This window comes from Ziziphus jujuba, chromosome 2 (genome assembly GCF_031755915.1).
Source record: "Ziziphus jujuba cultivar Dongzao chromosome 2, ASM3175591v1".
Classification (NCBI taxonomy): Eukaryota; Viridiplantae; Streptophyta; class Magnoliopsida; order Rosales; family Rhamnaceae; genus Ziziphus; species Ziziphus jujuba.
This window is the reverse complement of record NC_083380.1, coordinates 17,786,633-17,801,426: the sequence shown is the minus strand read 5'-3', so window position 1 is coordinate 17,801,426 and position 14,794 is coordinate 17,786,633. Positions and strand designations below refer to the sequence as shown.

Sequence of the window (14,794 nt, the reverse complement as noted above, 5' to 3'; positions counted from 1 at the left end):
AGCACTCATATTGTCACTAATATGAAGGGTAATAGCTGCAATGTGCTCAAGCATTAGATGGTTCGTAGCAGCTTTTCTCCAGAAAGATCAATCCGCGCTTCAAAATGGTCTACACCATTTCTTTGCTGATTTTTACTCCTAAGGATTGAAACCTGAATAAAAAAGAATTTTTACTTTTAGTTCTAGAGTCAGCCCATGATGCATTTAAAAAGTTTCCAGCTTTTCAAACATGTAAATAGATCTTGCATTGATTTAAATACCATAACTGTAGAAAAACTAAGCCAACAAGGATCAAATAAATACCAAAGCAATAACCATTCAGCTCATGCCAAAGCGCATTTGCATGTCTCCATGCAAATAACAAGAATGCATCAAAGCAATTAAAGGTACAATGCTATCTCTTTTAACCTACACGTTGTTCAAACAATGCTTATTCAATGCTTATAAAAATATACATCATATTCAATTGTTTTAGTCCAAATCCCCAAATTAAGCCTCCACCTCATATACCATTCAATTATACCTATATATAGAAAAATCCATTAACATGTATTTTTCCTTTTCCTAGAAGGGATTAAAATTGATTAAAAAGCCCGGATATCATATGAAAAGCACAGATTCAAACTTTGAAGTAAAAGTTCAAACAAAAGGGGATACCTTGGGCCGCTCCATAGAGCTCCCAAAATAGCCTATTCCAAAAGACAAGGAATGCACTCTTTTGGTTATTATAATTTTATATTTCTCATTTTTACCTAACCACCCACTTTTACATTTGAAAAATTTTAAATTCAAGACACAAAAATTGGAAAAATTATTATAATTGCTCGAAATAATAAAAAGAAACACACCTTTCAGTTATTTGCGCTCATTGTTTGTGCAACACTCACTTAACAAATTAATGCACATTGTTCTTCAAATTAAATTGGGATATAACCATAACCACTAATATAAGAAAGACAAAAATAAAAAGAAATTATTGAACTTTACCTTGCAACTAGGGAATAATAATTCTTCAAATTGGTTAGCCCTCCATACAACCTTACTTGCAAAACTAAGATCTTAAGTTATCTTAACTAAAACTAGTCTACTATTTTTCAGGTTCCAAAGTAAACATTGTCAAAAATAGAACCATGTAAAGCAAATAAGAGCAAGATAAACCAAAAGTAACAAGAGAGTTAATGGATTTATAAGTGTGTAATGCCTTAAAGTGACTCCTATCCACATGAGTAATATAGATATAGAACTGCATTAATATCTTTTACAATTACCTGTTTTCTTCTGTCACGCTATATATTGTGTGTACAATTACCTCTTTTCTTCTGCCAAATAAATGAATATAACATATTCTCCAAAAACAAAAAATTTAAAAATAAAAGAATATAACATTGAGAAATTAAATGGAATTTATATATCAGTTTCCCATTGAGAATGCATACTAAAATTAGGAAAACCTCTAGTCTATTGAAACTACTTATGTATGGCATAACTTTTGTCTTCTATACACATATTACACACAAAAATTGTACACTGAATTCATCACAAGGAAAAAGTAGAAGTTCTAAAACCTATGAATGTTATGAGCAATTAAGTTGACTGAAATTACATTTTGATTTTCATATACTAACCTTTAACCCAGCCCTAGATGGATTTGGAATTGTCGATGAGTAGGGCTGGCGAGTGGAAGTAGCGGGGAATCTGAGGTAGTGGTCTGGCACTCACAGTAGCGACCCTTTTTGGTTCTGATCATTTGGCCAGTTAGGCTAGATTTGGGGTGGCTAGAATGGTGGGGTTGGATTTAGGATGGCTAGTGTGGTGGGGCTGGAATAGCTTGCATGGGGTCTGGAACGGCTTACATGCGAGCTGGAGATAGTGATGGCTTACAATGTCGCTGGAACGGTGGAAGTGAGGAAGTAAAAGAGAAAAGAAGAAGAGGAGAAGAGAAATGTGCAAATGGGAATCAAAGGAGAAAAGCCATTATATGAATGGGAAGGGGAGATTTGGGCAAACTTTCTCACATGAGTTGCAATTCCATCTAAGCTGTCCGTGTCAAGTGTGACAATCCAATGGCTAAGAATTTTAACATGTTTTTGGTTTGAACATTAAGCATCCGATCAGACCTAACGCTAGACTCTCTCTTTATATATATATATATATATATATATATATGTATCGAATCTTGTACCATTGGATGGCATGTGATATGCTTAAGGTAAGGAAAGCATCCAAAATATTAATGTAATTGGAAGCTTGTCCAATGCACATGATTTTGGGCGAGTGGACTGTGAGGTTGGGAATTTCCTTTTCAAAAGATTATTTGATACATTCACTAAGATTCAATATGTGAATTGGAAATTAGCTTGAAACTTTGTATGGAAATTATGGGGTTTAACATCCTGATATTAAATAAATTAGAATCTTTCCTATGACATAGGTGGATTGACAAGAGAGTTTGGAATTCATAATTAATTGGATAGGATTCGACTAATTAAGATCCTGTGATTTAGTCCTTGGATAACACTTCAAGACTTGGAAAAATCTTAGATTACTTTTGAGAAGCTCGCATTTTTTCGAATGAAATTATAGCGGTGGAGTAGTGCACTATCAAAGAGAGTGCATGTTTTACATTTGAACCATCACTATTACACATCTGGTCGATATCGGATTGGACACCAGATGGGCTTCGTTAATAAGATAGCCTGCTAATGCCTTGCAATTGCCTATACTGACTATGGTGGCATTATATTCCCTCCCAGAAAATACCTGAAATTTTGAATTTTTGAATAAGTTTGACCATATATGGGTCATAGGTTTGACTTTTGTATAGTCAAGTTTTAGGTTTGATTGTCATATCATTGCATAAAATACATCAATACGAGTTTATAAATTAGTGGCACTCATGATTTCGAGTTACAGTTAGAAAGTTATAGTTTTAAAAAATCTCTTGTAACAATTATATCAGTTTCCAAACCAATTCCAAATTTTTATCTGTTACTGACCTAAAAGCCTATATATATGTGGGGAAGCCTATTTTCATTAAACAATTTTAAAAATACTCAAAAAAGTCCCAAAAAAACAGCAGACCCAAGAGAGACTTGAACTAGGTTGGCCCAAACCCTTTTGAATACCAACCGGGTCAAGTCCGTTTTGATCATTTTCTAGCCATCCGAACACTACACAAGCCTACCATCATGGAAGCCCACTCGAGGTGACCTCGACCACAAATTCTCCGATCAATTAGCTAACGCACAAGTCAAGATTGGCGGCTAGCAACGGTGAGTTGTGGGTTTTCCAGTGAGTTAGGCATTTTTCGGTCATTCCAGCTTGATCCATACCTCTTACCAACTATTTTTACCTCTTACCCACTATTTTTGGACTCTTTGAATCCATTAATACCCATTGTTTGTCAAAATTCTTTGTAGTTTGAGAGATCCATCAATATCAAATCTAGCTGAATTTTCTAACGTATTTTAAGACCACCAGCGATGTTTTCGGACCAAGGTGCATGTAAATTCTTATTAACCATTCCACAAACTTTCCATTGATATAAAGTTTGTGATATTGGACATCATTTGAATATATTTCCATTTTTTGATCAATTACCTAAATACCAGTTAAAATTGGACAACTTAGGACCAAATAGGAGTTGGTTTAGTGTAATTAGATATTAGTAAGAACTATTGAAAAGTTCAATTTCATAAAATTGACTGTCGAGTGAAAGACCTTAATTTTGAATACTGAATCCTAATGGTTCGCAGTATACTTGGACCATTCAGTGTTCAATTATTGTAATTTTATAGTTATATAATTATTTTAAAACATTTGGAACGCATTCATGTGTTTGGTTTGATTTTCGGAGTTTGAAGAATAGTTTATTATATTATAGGCACTTATATCATTTGAAGGCACTTATATCGTACTTATATCGCATTTGAAGGCACTTATATTTTTAAATGTTTTAGGCATATTAGTATAATTTATAAATAGTTTAAATATTCTGCATATACATATGGTTTTATTTAAATAATTGTTTAAGCATATATAAATATCTATTGTTACATATATATGTTATTATTTTGTATGACTTTGACAAGATTTGAAATGGTTTTGAATTCTAATAAGTTCATAGTGAACTATAAATCTTAGTATATAAATATCTTGGCATTTGAATTAATGTTTTAATCATTTTAGAAAATAATTAATTTTAAGAAAGTAGATTGAAAAGTTGTATATATTTTAAAACAGGTTTAGATGATTTGTTTTTCAAAGTGTTTTAAAATAATTTATGGTAGTATATATTTCATTGTTGATATTTATGTTTTAACATGAAATGGTGATTTAGAATTTTTGAAATATTTAAATAAATAGTTGTATTTGAATATTAAATTATGCTTTATGGTACAGTATTATTAATTAATATACCATGTAGTACTAGTTATTCGGTTATGTTATTACGTTATTAGCATGCTTGATTGCCACGACATCTTGAGATGTTAAAAGTTGTGAGATCGGTTTGTCCCTATGTTTTATCTATTGTCATGACACTTTTAAGAAGTTAAGGATCATGAGATGGATTATTCTCATAGTTTATATTGCCATAATACTTTTGGGATGTTAAGGATTGTATGATTGGTTCATCCCATGGTTTTGATTTCTATTTCCTTTTCATTACTGTTGATGGTGGTCTGAAATGTCATGCACCACTTGGTAGCACTAAGTATATCGTATGATACATTGTTTAATTTTTTGGTACGTTATTGGGTTTATGATATATTTATAAATTTTTATGGATTTTCTATGATTATTTTATGAATTTATATGGATATTGTTTTATGTCAATATTTAATCATGATTGATCTTATTTGTAGTGTTTTAATGATTATTTAATTATTATATCTAAGTATTAGTTTTGATATTGATTTGAGGCATAAGTTGGGTTTGTGAAATGAATTTTAAAAAGAAAACTTTTCGGAAGAGTAAAACAAGAGCTTTTGAGACAAAAAATAAAAATATTAATTTTCTATTGTACACTCATTGAATTATTTTTATCTCATATTTTACTTATTTTAAATTTGTTTTCCTAGGTCCATACAATTAGTGGAAGTCTCCTTCATGCATCACATATCATTTTTACAGTTTTCACTGTAGCAGCAGTATTTTATATTTCCTTGCTTTGTCTTTATCTTTGTAAACTTATTCGTACCATTTGTATAACTTATATTTATATTTATTTCTAAAATGTTCTAATATAAAGTATGGACATAATAGTAACCTAGTAGTATGATGGGTTTAATTGTTAACTGTAATTGATATTTGCATGCTGTTGTGATTTTATCTTTATATATTGAGATATTATTTTATAGTGTACTTTGGTTGTCCACGGTAGGTGATGCTAAGATTGCTAAATGAAATTTCATTAGGGGAGACTATCCGAAAATCCTAGGAGATTCTCAAGGCAGCTCCTATGAGGTTCACCCTTAGCCATCATAATCCGCCACAATATATTGTTTATTGATCATGCCTTTTTATTATCGTGCATTCTTCAGTGATCATAAATCTTACATTATACTTATATAATTATGAAAATATCCTTATTAATGGGTTTTTTACATATTAATGAGTTTATTGGATCATATTGGATGATACTAATATATAGTATAGTTAATCTAAAACCATATCCATAACTATTGTACAGATTTATGTCATTTTATTATATTGTATTATGGGAGTTGGTACTATCTAATACATATGTCAACCTATATTATTCTCTCTACTTTAAAACATATATGGGACTATATGTGTATTAGAGGAGTGACTACCAACTCTTAAAGAGATATAAGTTTTTTTGAATTTGGGATGTGATTGTCAAAATAATACTAATAATAATAATAGTAAGTAATTGAAGTGTAAATGAAGATAAGTTCAGTTATTATTGGTTCCAATACTCATTTTTTCATGTCATTGTTTCACTATATATATCTTTTAAATTATATATAGGGGCCGTTTTAGAATATGATTATTAGGAATCACTTTTATATTAGAAATTGATTTATCAAGAATCATCTTGTTTATGTTGTTCTTTCTTTCCATCAATATGATTTTTCAAAATAAAATAATGATTTCATTTTTTTTTTTGTTTTTTTAACCAAACACATTCTATATTTTTAAAAAGTAATTTTAAACCCTTTTGCAATGACGCCAATTTTTTTAATTAAAAAGTCATTTATTCTCCCTACAAAATATACATAATCCAACGGCAACAAAATATTGCTTTATAGTTCATAGACTACAAATTAATATTTTAAATTGAAATCTAAACTGCTTCTCTTATTAAAATGGATATCGTTTTTCCTTTTTTTGGAAAAGAAAAATCAAAATCAAAACTCTGATAAATTATTTCTTTTATAACGCTATTTTAACTGAAAAAGAATCAGGACGGTTCACGGATACAACGTGAAGAAAAATCTAACGGCAGAGAGGATCAAAAAGTCTTACAGTGAGTACAATTACGTACCAGTTCTAGATGAGACCGAGACGCAGCTTGATTTCTGTTTCCTAAGATTGAAAGAGACCCTTTCCCTTAATCCGAGTGGTATATTTCTCGTTTTACACCACCCCCTCTCCCCCCCGGCGGCCCCCCCTGCCCCAAACAAAAAAAAAACAAAAAAAAAAAAAAAAGGTCAAAGAGCTTTCTCTCTTAATATTTCAAACAATCAAAATTTAGTTTTTGTTGTTGCCAAATTTACACTCAAAAAACCTCCAATTTTCTTACCGTTTCATAGAGACCCAGAGGCTTGTCCAAGCCCAGCAGGGTGTAAAGTTTATTGCCTTCCAACCTTTTCAGTGTTTTCTGGAGCAACCCATTTGATTTTTTAACCAACTGGGTCGATCCAGATTGGTTCGAGATTATTGAATTCAGGTAAAATGTGAGCAACCCATTTATTGATAATTGTCAGTTTGAGATGTTATTGTTGTGGCCGCGTTTCTGTGTATCTGTGCGTTATGTTTGGTTGCTGGAAAAGATGAGGGAAAAATACTAAAATATGGAGGTTGAATTAATTGTTTTACGCATTGTTTTGTAAACTGTTAAAGTTTCCATTTTTAAGCAAGAATTTGGGGTTAACTTATCTGGGCAGAGTTTGTATAACGAAATGATTAGAAATCATGGTTAAATTTTGGTTTTTTTAGATTTCTTCTTTATTTCTGCATCCTCTTCGGTGTATCTATGGAGTATTAGAGATCATTGTGGTCACGCAAAAAAGCTTCTTATATTTGGGTTTTTGTTTTGTTTTTAGCTGAAAAGTTAATGATCTTATATGGGTTGTTCTGTATAAGCTTATTTTTCTCTTTTTACATGTATTATAGGTGGAGAAATTCTATAGCACTTTCCCTGGGAAAATTTACTTTCTGCTTTTCGGAGGATGAAATTCTTGATAGTTTTATAGTGGAAATGATAGCTGAAGATGATGGAGAATGGCCTTTTGATCAATAACATTCTGTATTGAATTTATTGGAAATGAGTCGGTCTCCTTCATTTTCAGTGAAGTCGGAACTCAGTCCAAAGCTTGATCCAGAATCCTTGAGACAATGGGTTGTGGCCTTTTGTATAATTAGGTTTGATCTTGAACAGGGTCAGCTTATTGAAGAGTGTTACCCACCTGGTTGTCTTACAAAAGATGAGGAACTTGAAATTGCTTTTAGTTCATTCCCTGATTCTGTTTCCCAGAACCAAAACCGTTCAAGCATTCATGATTGTATTTTCTTTTTCCGTCTACGGAGGCGGGAAAATTCTCAAGCAAGCAATGAGGCTTCTACTGAGATGACTACTGTTGATAAGGAATCAGCTATAAACTCCACAGACAAAGGATTCTCTAGAAGGTCGAAAAGTGACAATAATGCTAATGTTTCAAGCTACATGTATGGTTATGTTTTCAACCGACAGAGACATGACGAGAGACTAAAGCGGGGTGGAGAACAAAAATCTGTTGTAATTTTATCCCATAAACCCTATTCGAGTGTGTTTAAACCATTGTTACAGATCATGGGCCCTTTGTATTTTGATATTGGAAAGAGAGCTCTTGAACATATTGCTGCTTATGTTTCAATGTGGCCTGCTCCTGTACATGGTAAGCTTATGGAACTTCCAATTGGGAATGCCATGCTAAAAGTGAACTTGCCACCTGCTCATAGCTTACCGTTGGAAAGTGGAATTTTGTTGGAAGAATCCGCTTCTTCTATGGCTCCTTTTCTTCCAAATAATCAGTCAATTCCACAGGGCCTTTTTCATGATTCAGATATTTTTGGTATTTTCCGGGCTCTTCTATTGCAGCTTTGGGTGTTGTGGGAATTGTTACTTATTGGTGAGCCCATTCTCATCATTGCTCCAACTCCTGCTCAATGTTCTGAGGCTGTGGCGGGTCTTGTTAGTTTGATTGCGCCTCTACTTTGTAGCGTCGATTTTAGACCTTATTTTACAATTCATGATCCTGAATTTGCCTACCTTAACTCACTTCAAGAAGGAGACACATTTCCTCCAATGCTTTTGGGTGTGACTAACCTCTTTTTCCTTAAAGCTCTGCGTAACATCCCCCATATTGTTTCAGTTGGAAGCCCTGCTACTAATTCAAACCGCTTTGCCCTTTCTAATAGGTCTTCTACTGGCAGAATTTCTGGTAAACCAGAAGTATTTGGTCTTCAACAACTTTCCTTAAAAAAGTTCTCTCCTTCAAGTTTGTTAAATGCTGTAAAGTTGAGGCGAGATGGTCCCCTTTGTCTCATGACAGAACATAGGGAAGCCATATGGAGCACTTACAGTGCAACAACCAAGCCAGATACATCTATCCTGAATAGACTTATAGATGCTGGGATGTCACCAAGGATTGAGGAGTCAATGTCTGTTGTTAACAATGAAATACTGCGACGACATTTCTTGGAGCTCACAACCAATTTTTTGGCACCTTTTGGCCCATATTTTAAGACTACAACACCAACAGAAGGGTCTTCTCCATTTGTAGACCCTCCACTTCTTCCTCAATTTAGTGCTGATGAATTTCTTGCAAGCTTATCAGCTAGGGGACCAGGGAAGTTTATGGCAAAGCGGATGAGATCTAACTGGCTGGACTTGTACAGGTGTGTAGAATGTAATTTCAATATACATCATGTACCACACTTGTCACCCACCCTTCTCTTTTCATATGGTATTTTATCATTATTCCATCATCTGTGCTTCGTAGCTTATGGTGATTATCTGTTAGTCTTTTTGTTTTAGCATTGAATCTTCTATTCTATTGTAGGCGGTTTTTAAATGGCCCAAACTTTAGACCATGGTTTCAAAGAAGGCGCGCTGTTGCTGAACAAGAACAACAGAGACTATGGAGGCATGCAAGAATGAATGCAGACATACAGAATTTTATAACAAAGATGTCTGAACTTGAAGGTGTTGATTCTTTCAATGCAATTGAGAGGCATATTCTTGGAGAGATACAGGTATTGTACCATACTATGATAGCATGTCATTTTCCATCTCTATACTTACCAAAAAATTATTTCAGCTAGTTCTAGTCGTTAAGAAAGCCTTGATATCTTTTTGTGTGAGGTTAAGATGCAACATGAGCCAAATTTCTATTATAACTGAATTAAAGATAGGGGGATTGAGTGATGATTTATGTGTATGTGGCACATGTGCATCTTTGAAGTTTTTAATTACATGGAATTTAATTTTTTTGTTACTTATTATATGAGTTGTTAGAGAGTAAGTAATACTGCTCATTTTGATGAGGAATGGGTATCTTTTTATATCATATTATAGGCTCACGTGAAAGTTATATATCAAATGCGTCCTCCTGGTTTCCATATTGCAATATATATAGACACTTTGCCCTTCAAAACTTAGATGTTGTTTCTGTCTTAAATAGTATAAATTACAACTCATTTACCATTGAGATCTATAGAATTTTGGTGGAAGGCTGGATATGACTTGGTTTTATTCGACCATAGAACTGCTTTTTGTTTCTTAAGTTATGACAGTTTTCAATTTTTCCCATCATAGGGCACTTTTCTCTTACTTTTTCTCTTCAGAGCTTACAGCTTCTTTACATGCATGTGGTGTTCCTCGTATTTCTGAATAAATTTTTAGGGGTTTATTCTTTTATTCTAGAAGATATACATTTGATGTCACCTTTGCTCTCTTTATTGATAGACGTCTTTCATATGTATTTGTCTTAACGTTCTCCTGTTTAGCTAGAAAAGAGATGTTGAACTCTGAAGTAGAGCAAAATTGTAATTTTTTATTATTAATTTTTTATTTTATTTTTTTATTTTGCCTTTTTCATTTTTCTACTTAAAGAAAAAGAGATAGTTCATAGTTGACCTTTATTTGGGTGAAGTTGTCTTCTTTCTGTCAGATTCCATCAAATTTTGGATATTTTCTATTGAAGTGATTAGTAAACATGACTTGTAAAATTAAGCTATTGGCTTGGAGAGTTATTCAAAAGATGTTAGCTGTCTATAGTTTGCTATGCAAGAGAAGGCCTAAAGCTCTTCTAATTTTTAGATAGTAAAAATTAGAAGAGCTTTAGGCCTTCTCTTGCATAGCAAACTATAGACAGCTAAAAAGATGGAGAATCAGTTAGCTATCTCTTTCTTGTGGTTACCTAAAACTTTTTGGTGTAGACTTCCTTCCTGCCATATGCTTGAATCATGAAATTGCTTCTGAAATTTGAGATGAGTATGATAGGAAGTTTCTTCTGGACTTGTTCTTAGTTGGGTATGTCATGAACAAGAACTCAAAGAACAAGTTTTTGTGTTCTTTGTGGGGTTGGTGGAGCTCAACCTTAGTGGGGGCTTGCTTCGAAATCTGAGTCAAGATTGGAGTCATTGCTTAAAGAGGGGGAATTTTATTTTTTGCTATTCAATTGGCTTAGGCAAAATGGTCTCAAGGCAGAGTTTCTAAGTACTACTCAAAGGAAACAGCTCTCTGAGCTTAAGGCTGATTAGTATGGAAAGTGATTTTATAGTAAATATACCTTGAGTTGCACCATGAGAGAGGGATTTGTTGGAAATTAAATTTAATAGTAGAAAAATAATTGACTGGACCATTACTAGTCCATTGTTCATTCTCTTGGCTCCATAACCTTTCCTTATTTCTTTATTCTTAGCTTAGGCTCTTGCATTATTTTTCTTTATTTCTTATCCTTGACTCGAAAAGAGAAAACTATTTTTCATCGATGGATATACCCATGATAGGAATAGGGTGTGGCTCAAATAGTATATAGGATTGTGAACCTATGTGGTGCCTCTTTATTTCTAATATTTGGATTGCTTCTTGAAGTGTTTTTTTACTTCTGAAGCCATATCAGCCTGATATCACAAGTTTAGTACCTTTTCTGTTATATGTTGATTTTATTGATGTAATTATAGGTTTGAATTAAGAGAGCTTTTAACATAACACATGACACGAATTAGAAATTGATTTTTGTATTGACCACGTAACTACAACAATGTAGTTGATCTAGAGTCTTCTTCAACCCTCCTATGATTTATAGTCTTTATCATGTAGATTGTGATGCAGAGAATAATAAGCGGGATGATTTATTATTTTGAAGGAAAATATGAGTTATTATTCTGAAGGAAATGTGACAGATGAACCAAAAGTGAAATTCAATTGAGAATTTTGAAATTGCACTAAGGTCTACATTTCGATACAAGAGCTTTATCTGGGGGAAAGGAGATATTGGCCTGGATGCTTTGGTATATGTACAGGTGAGCAATGTGCTTGATTAGAAGCCTTGCAAGTAACATGACACTTTAAGAACTAGAATCTAGAAGATGAATTTAAGAATATCTGAAAGAGCTAAAAAGAGCTGCTGGCTGTGGTACACTTGCAACATCATAGCATGTGAAAATAACACTATCGGATTAATCAAATGCAACTTTACCTACCGCGCAACTCTTTAGGGCATAAAGATACTGTAGTAGTTAAAACACTTTTATTTTGGGTGCATAAGTAGTTAAACATTCAAGTATTAAATTTGGTAGACACCCCACAGTATGGTGGCATTAATTTCATTTAGGATTTGATACTAACATTAGATGCAGCCAGATGCAACACAATCAGTCATCAGAGTTCGTTCCATTTTGGTAGAGCTTCGTACAAAAAGGAAAAATCTGTTTTTGGTCTCTAGTCTATCTGACATAGAAGTTTTAAAGGGTCTGACTGAGCAGCTAGCTAATTTTATCAATGATGGGAATACAAGTAAAATTGAGTGACAAGATATTTTATCTATTCTCTGTGAAGAAAAATCTGCTGTATCTTATTAATCGGTTTCAATGAACAATGTTTGTGATTTTGCTGCGGCACCTTACATGCCCAGCCATTTGGAGCTCCCCTATAATAAAGATTAGTGTTAAAAATATTTTGCGTCCTCAAACTCTGCACTTATGCACTGCTTTTTCACTTCGCAACCCAATCTGTAAAATTTTTTTACATTGCACCCTAATCTAGCCTTTTCCTCTTGGTCTAAAAGATAACAGACATATAAAGTGGACAGAATGAGCAGCATGTCAGGGTCATGTGCTTGGCAGTTTGGGAAATAATATTTAGGGATGAAAGAACATGGAAAATAGATAAAGAAAAAAGGGTTGGGATTTCTCGTTTGTCCCTTGCTTGCAGATGTTTTTGTTGCAATTAGTTGATATAAAATGATACTATGAAAGCTATTAAACAAATATTGAAATTTGTTCTTAGGATACAAACTTATGGAGTAAAGGAATAATTTTGGGTGCAATGTGACAGTTTTTAAAGGTTTGGGTGGAAAGGGGAAAAAGAGCACATAGTTTGAGTGCAATGTGTTAATGACCCTAAAAATTATATATTACTTCTTGTGTTTTACTCTGTGGACACTATATGTCTTGTTGCTATTCAGCCATTCTGTGATATTCTTTAATTTTGAAACATGTAATAGGAGGAAACACATGCTTGCGTAGTAATTGTATGATAATCTTTGTGGCATCGAATAGACAAGGTTGTGTGGGCTATGGACCTCAGTTACTGGATTTCTAATACGAATTTACCCTTTTCTTTTCCAAAGGAGAGGTTATTTTGAAGAATCATCTTGTTTGTCCCCCACTGAGTTGATCTGAAATAAATAAGGAAAATAAAGAATATGAACAATACTACTACAGGAGACCCTGGGGCTTTCACTTTCTGGATAAATAATTGCATTGATGTACCCCTTTTCTTCCATTTATGAATGAGTTGTTGTCCACAATGTATTTGTTCTAACCCTGGTCTTTATTATGCATTCATCTTTGTATTGTGTTATGGATGTTACGTAGATGAAGAAACTATAGTGATCCGTTTACCTTTTTCATTGTATGCAATTCTCAGCTGCAGCAATCAGGAAAGGCAAGTGCAGACTCTATTGCAACTTGCCAAAAACTTAAGGGAGATCTACAGGCAGTATTCCATGTGCTCCCAAAGGACATGCAGCAGCTTCTACTTCTCAACCCTGAAAGGGAAGCTCTTCTGCAAGGAAGTTCTGAACGCACAAAACTTCCAGGGCGCCCACTAATAGAAGTCGTTTTGTCGTCAACTACACCAACGTAGTATGCAAAACATGGTTACAAGTAGGTTAGGCCCCCGGTATGGAGGAGGACCTTTTATGCTGTGAAAGAACAGCTGTTGTGATTATTTGTAGCTCATCTGTTACTGGAGTGGGAGGGTTTTCTGATCTTGAGCGTAGTTGTTCTACCAGGTATGTGGTTCATGTATGGTGCTTCTTCACTTTCTAATGAAATCATGCAACTTTGTTGTATTTTCATTTATTTTTGACTTTTTGTATTTCTCCAATTTTATTGAGAAAAAAGAAGAAGGAAAAAATAACAGTTTGCACAAGGACCACGGAACTCTTGCCTGAAACACCCTGCTCCCCAGTTCAGTTCAGATAGTTTCTCTTCTTTTCAACTGCAAAAAGATTTTAATTGTTTATAATTCCTGCGAACTCGGTAGTTGCTCTTCTTCTAATAGAGGTTGAAGATTCATGTTGTTTTATTTACCATGTAGAAATCATTCAGGATTGTAAATTCAACATTGTTTTCCAGTCTTTGCAATGGCTTGTACCTTTTGAATGGTGGAGGATTGGTTGGTTCTTTCTTGGTAAAAGCAAAGTGAAATTGAAAATAGACCTTTACTTTCATTTTTGTTTTTGATACATAGAATTGATTCTTTTGCACTTTCCTGCAGTTTCTGGTCAGTACGGATGATGGAATAGCCAAGCTTAGGTAGGAAAGACAAAATTATTGCATACATCTATTTGGTATCTAAGACTGGATTGGAATGGATTGGCATGAACTATTTTGAGTTTGAACCAATTTAATTGGGCTTAATTTGAAGTGGTTTAGTGGAATTCAATCCAATCTCTCTGTTTTAAACGGTTCTTCAGTGGGTCTGTGTTATAATACCTATGAGAAATTAATTAGAAGATATTTTGAATTTTGGCATCCTATAAAGGAATTTTCGAAATTTGTGGAAAGAGACAGCTTTAGAGGCATAGTTATGTTCTAATGATGGATATATTATATTAAAACTATTGACCATTTATTTCAGAGAAATTTCTAAGTTTCTGAAAAAAATCGTCTTTTGGTTTGTACTTGGAAGAAAAATATCTAGCTATTTTCAGTAATGCAATGGAATGTTCTCTCCCTAGCCAGATAAAATAAATGATAATAATAATAATAAGAATAATAAGAATAATAAGAATATGAAGTTTAATTGAAGAGGTAGTCAATTTCCCAAATC

General features: G+C 33.4%; 1 protein-coding gene across 5 annotated transcripts; it reads left to right on the top strand.

The window, feature by feature from the left end:
• Positions 1-6,624: 6,624 nt before the first annotated feature.
• LOC107418857 (uncharacterized) lies at positions 6,625-14,192 on the top strand. Of its 5 annotated transcripts, none has more exons than XR_007240941.2 (5): positions 6,625-6,916; positions 7,363-9,126; positions 9,291-9,483; positions 13,385-13,751; positions 13,867-14,192. XR_007240941.2 is itself a non-coding variant. In XM_016027542.3 (4 exons), exons 2-4 carry the CDS (start codon positions 7,514-7,516, stop codon positions 13,601-13,603), a joined length of 2,025 nt encoding a protein of 674 aa, XP_015883028.2. In that variant the 5' UTR covers positions 6,625-6,916; positions 7,363-7,513; the 3' UTR covers positions 13,604-14,192. The 5 variants fall into 5 exon arrangements, 3 of the variants coding, with proteins under 3 accessions (XP_015883028.2, XP_024929500.2, XP_024929501.2); XR_007240940.2 differs by having other exon boundaries at positions 13,864-14,192; XM_016027542.3 differs by having other exon boundaries at positions 13,385-14,192.
• The last annotated feature ends 602 nt before the right edge of the window (positions 14,193-14,794 follow it).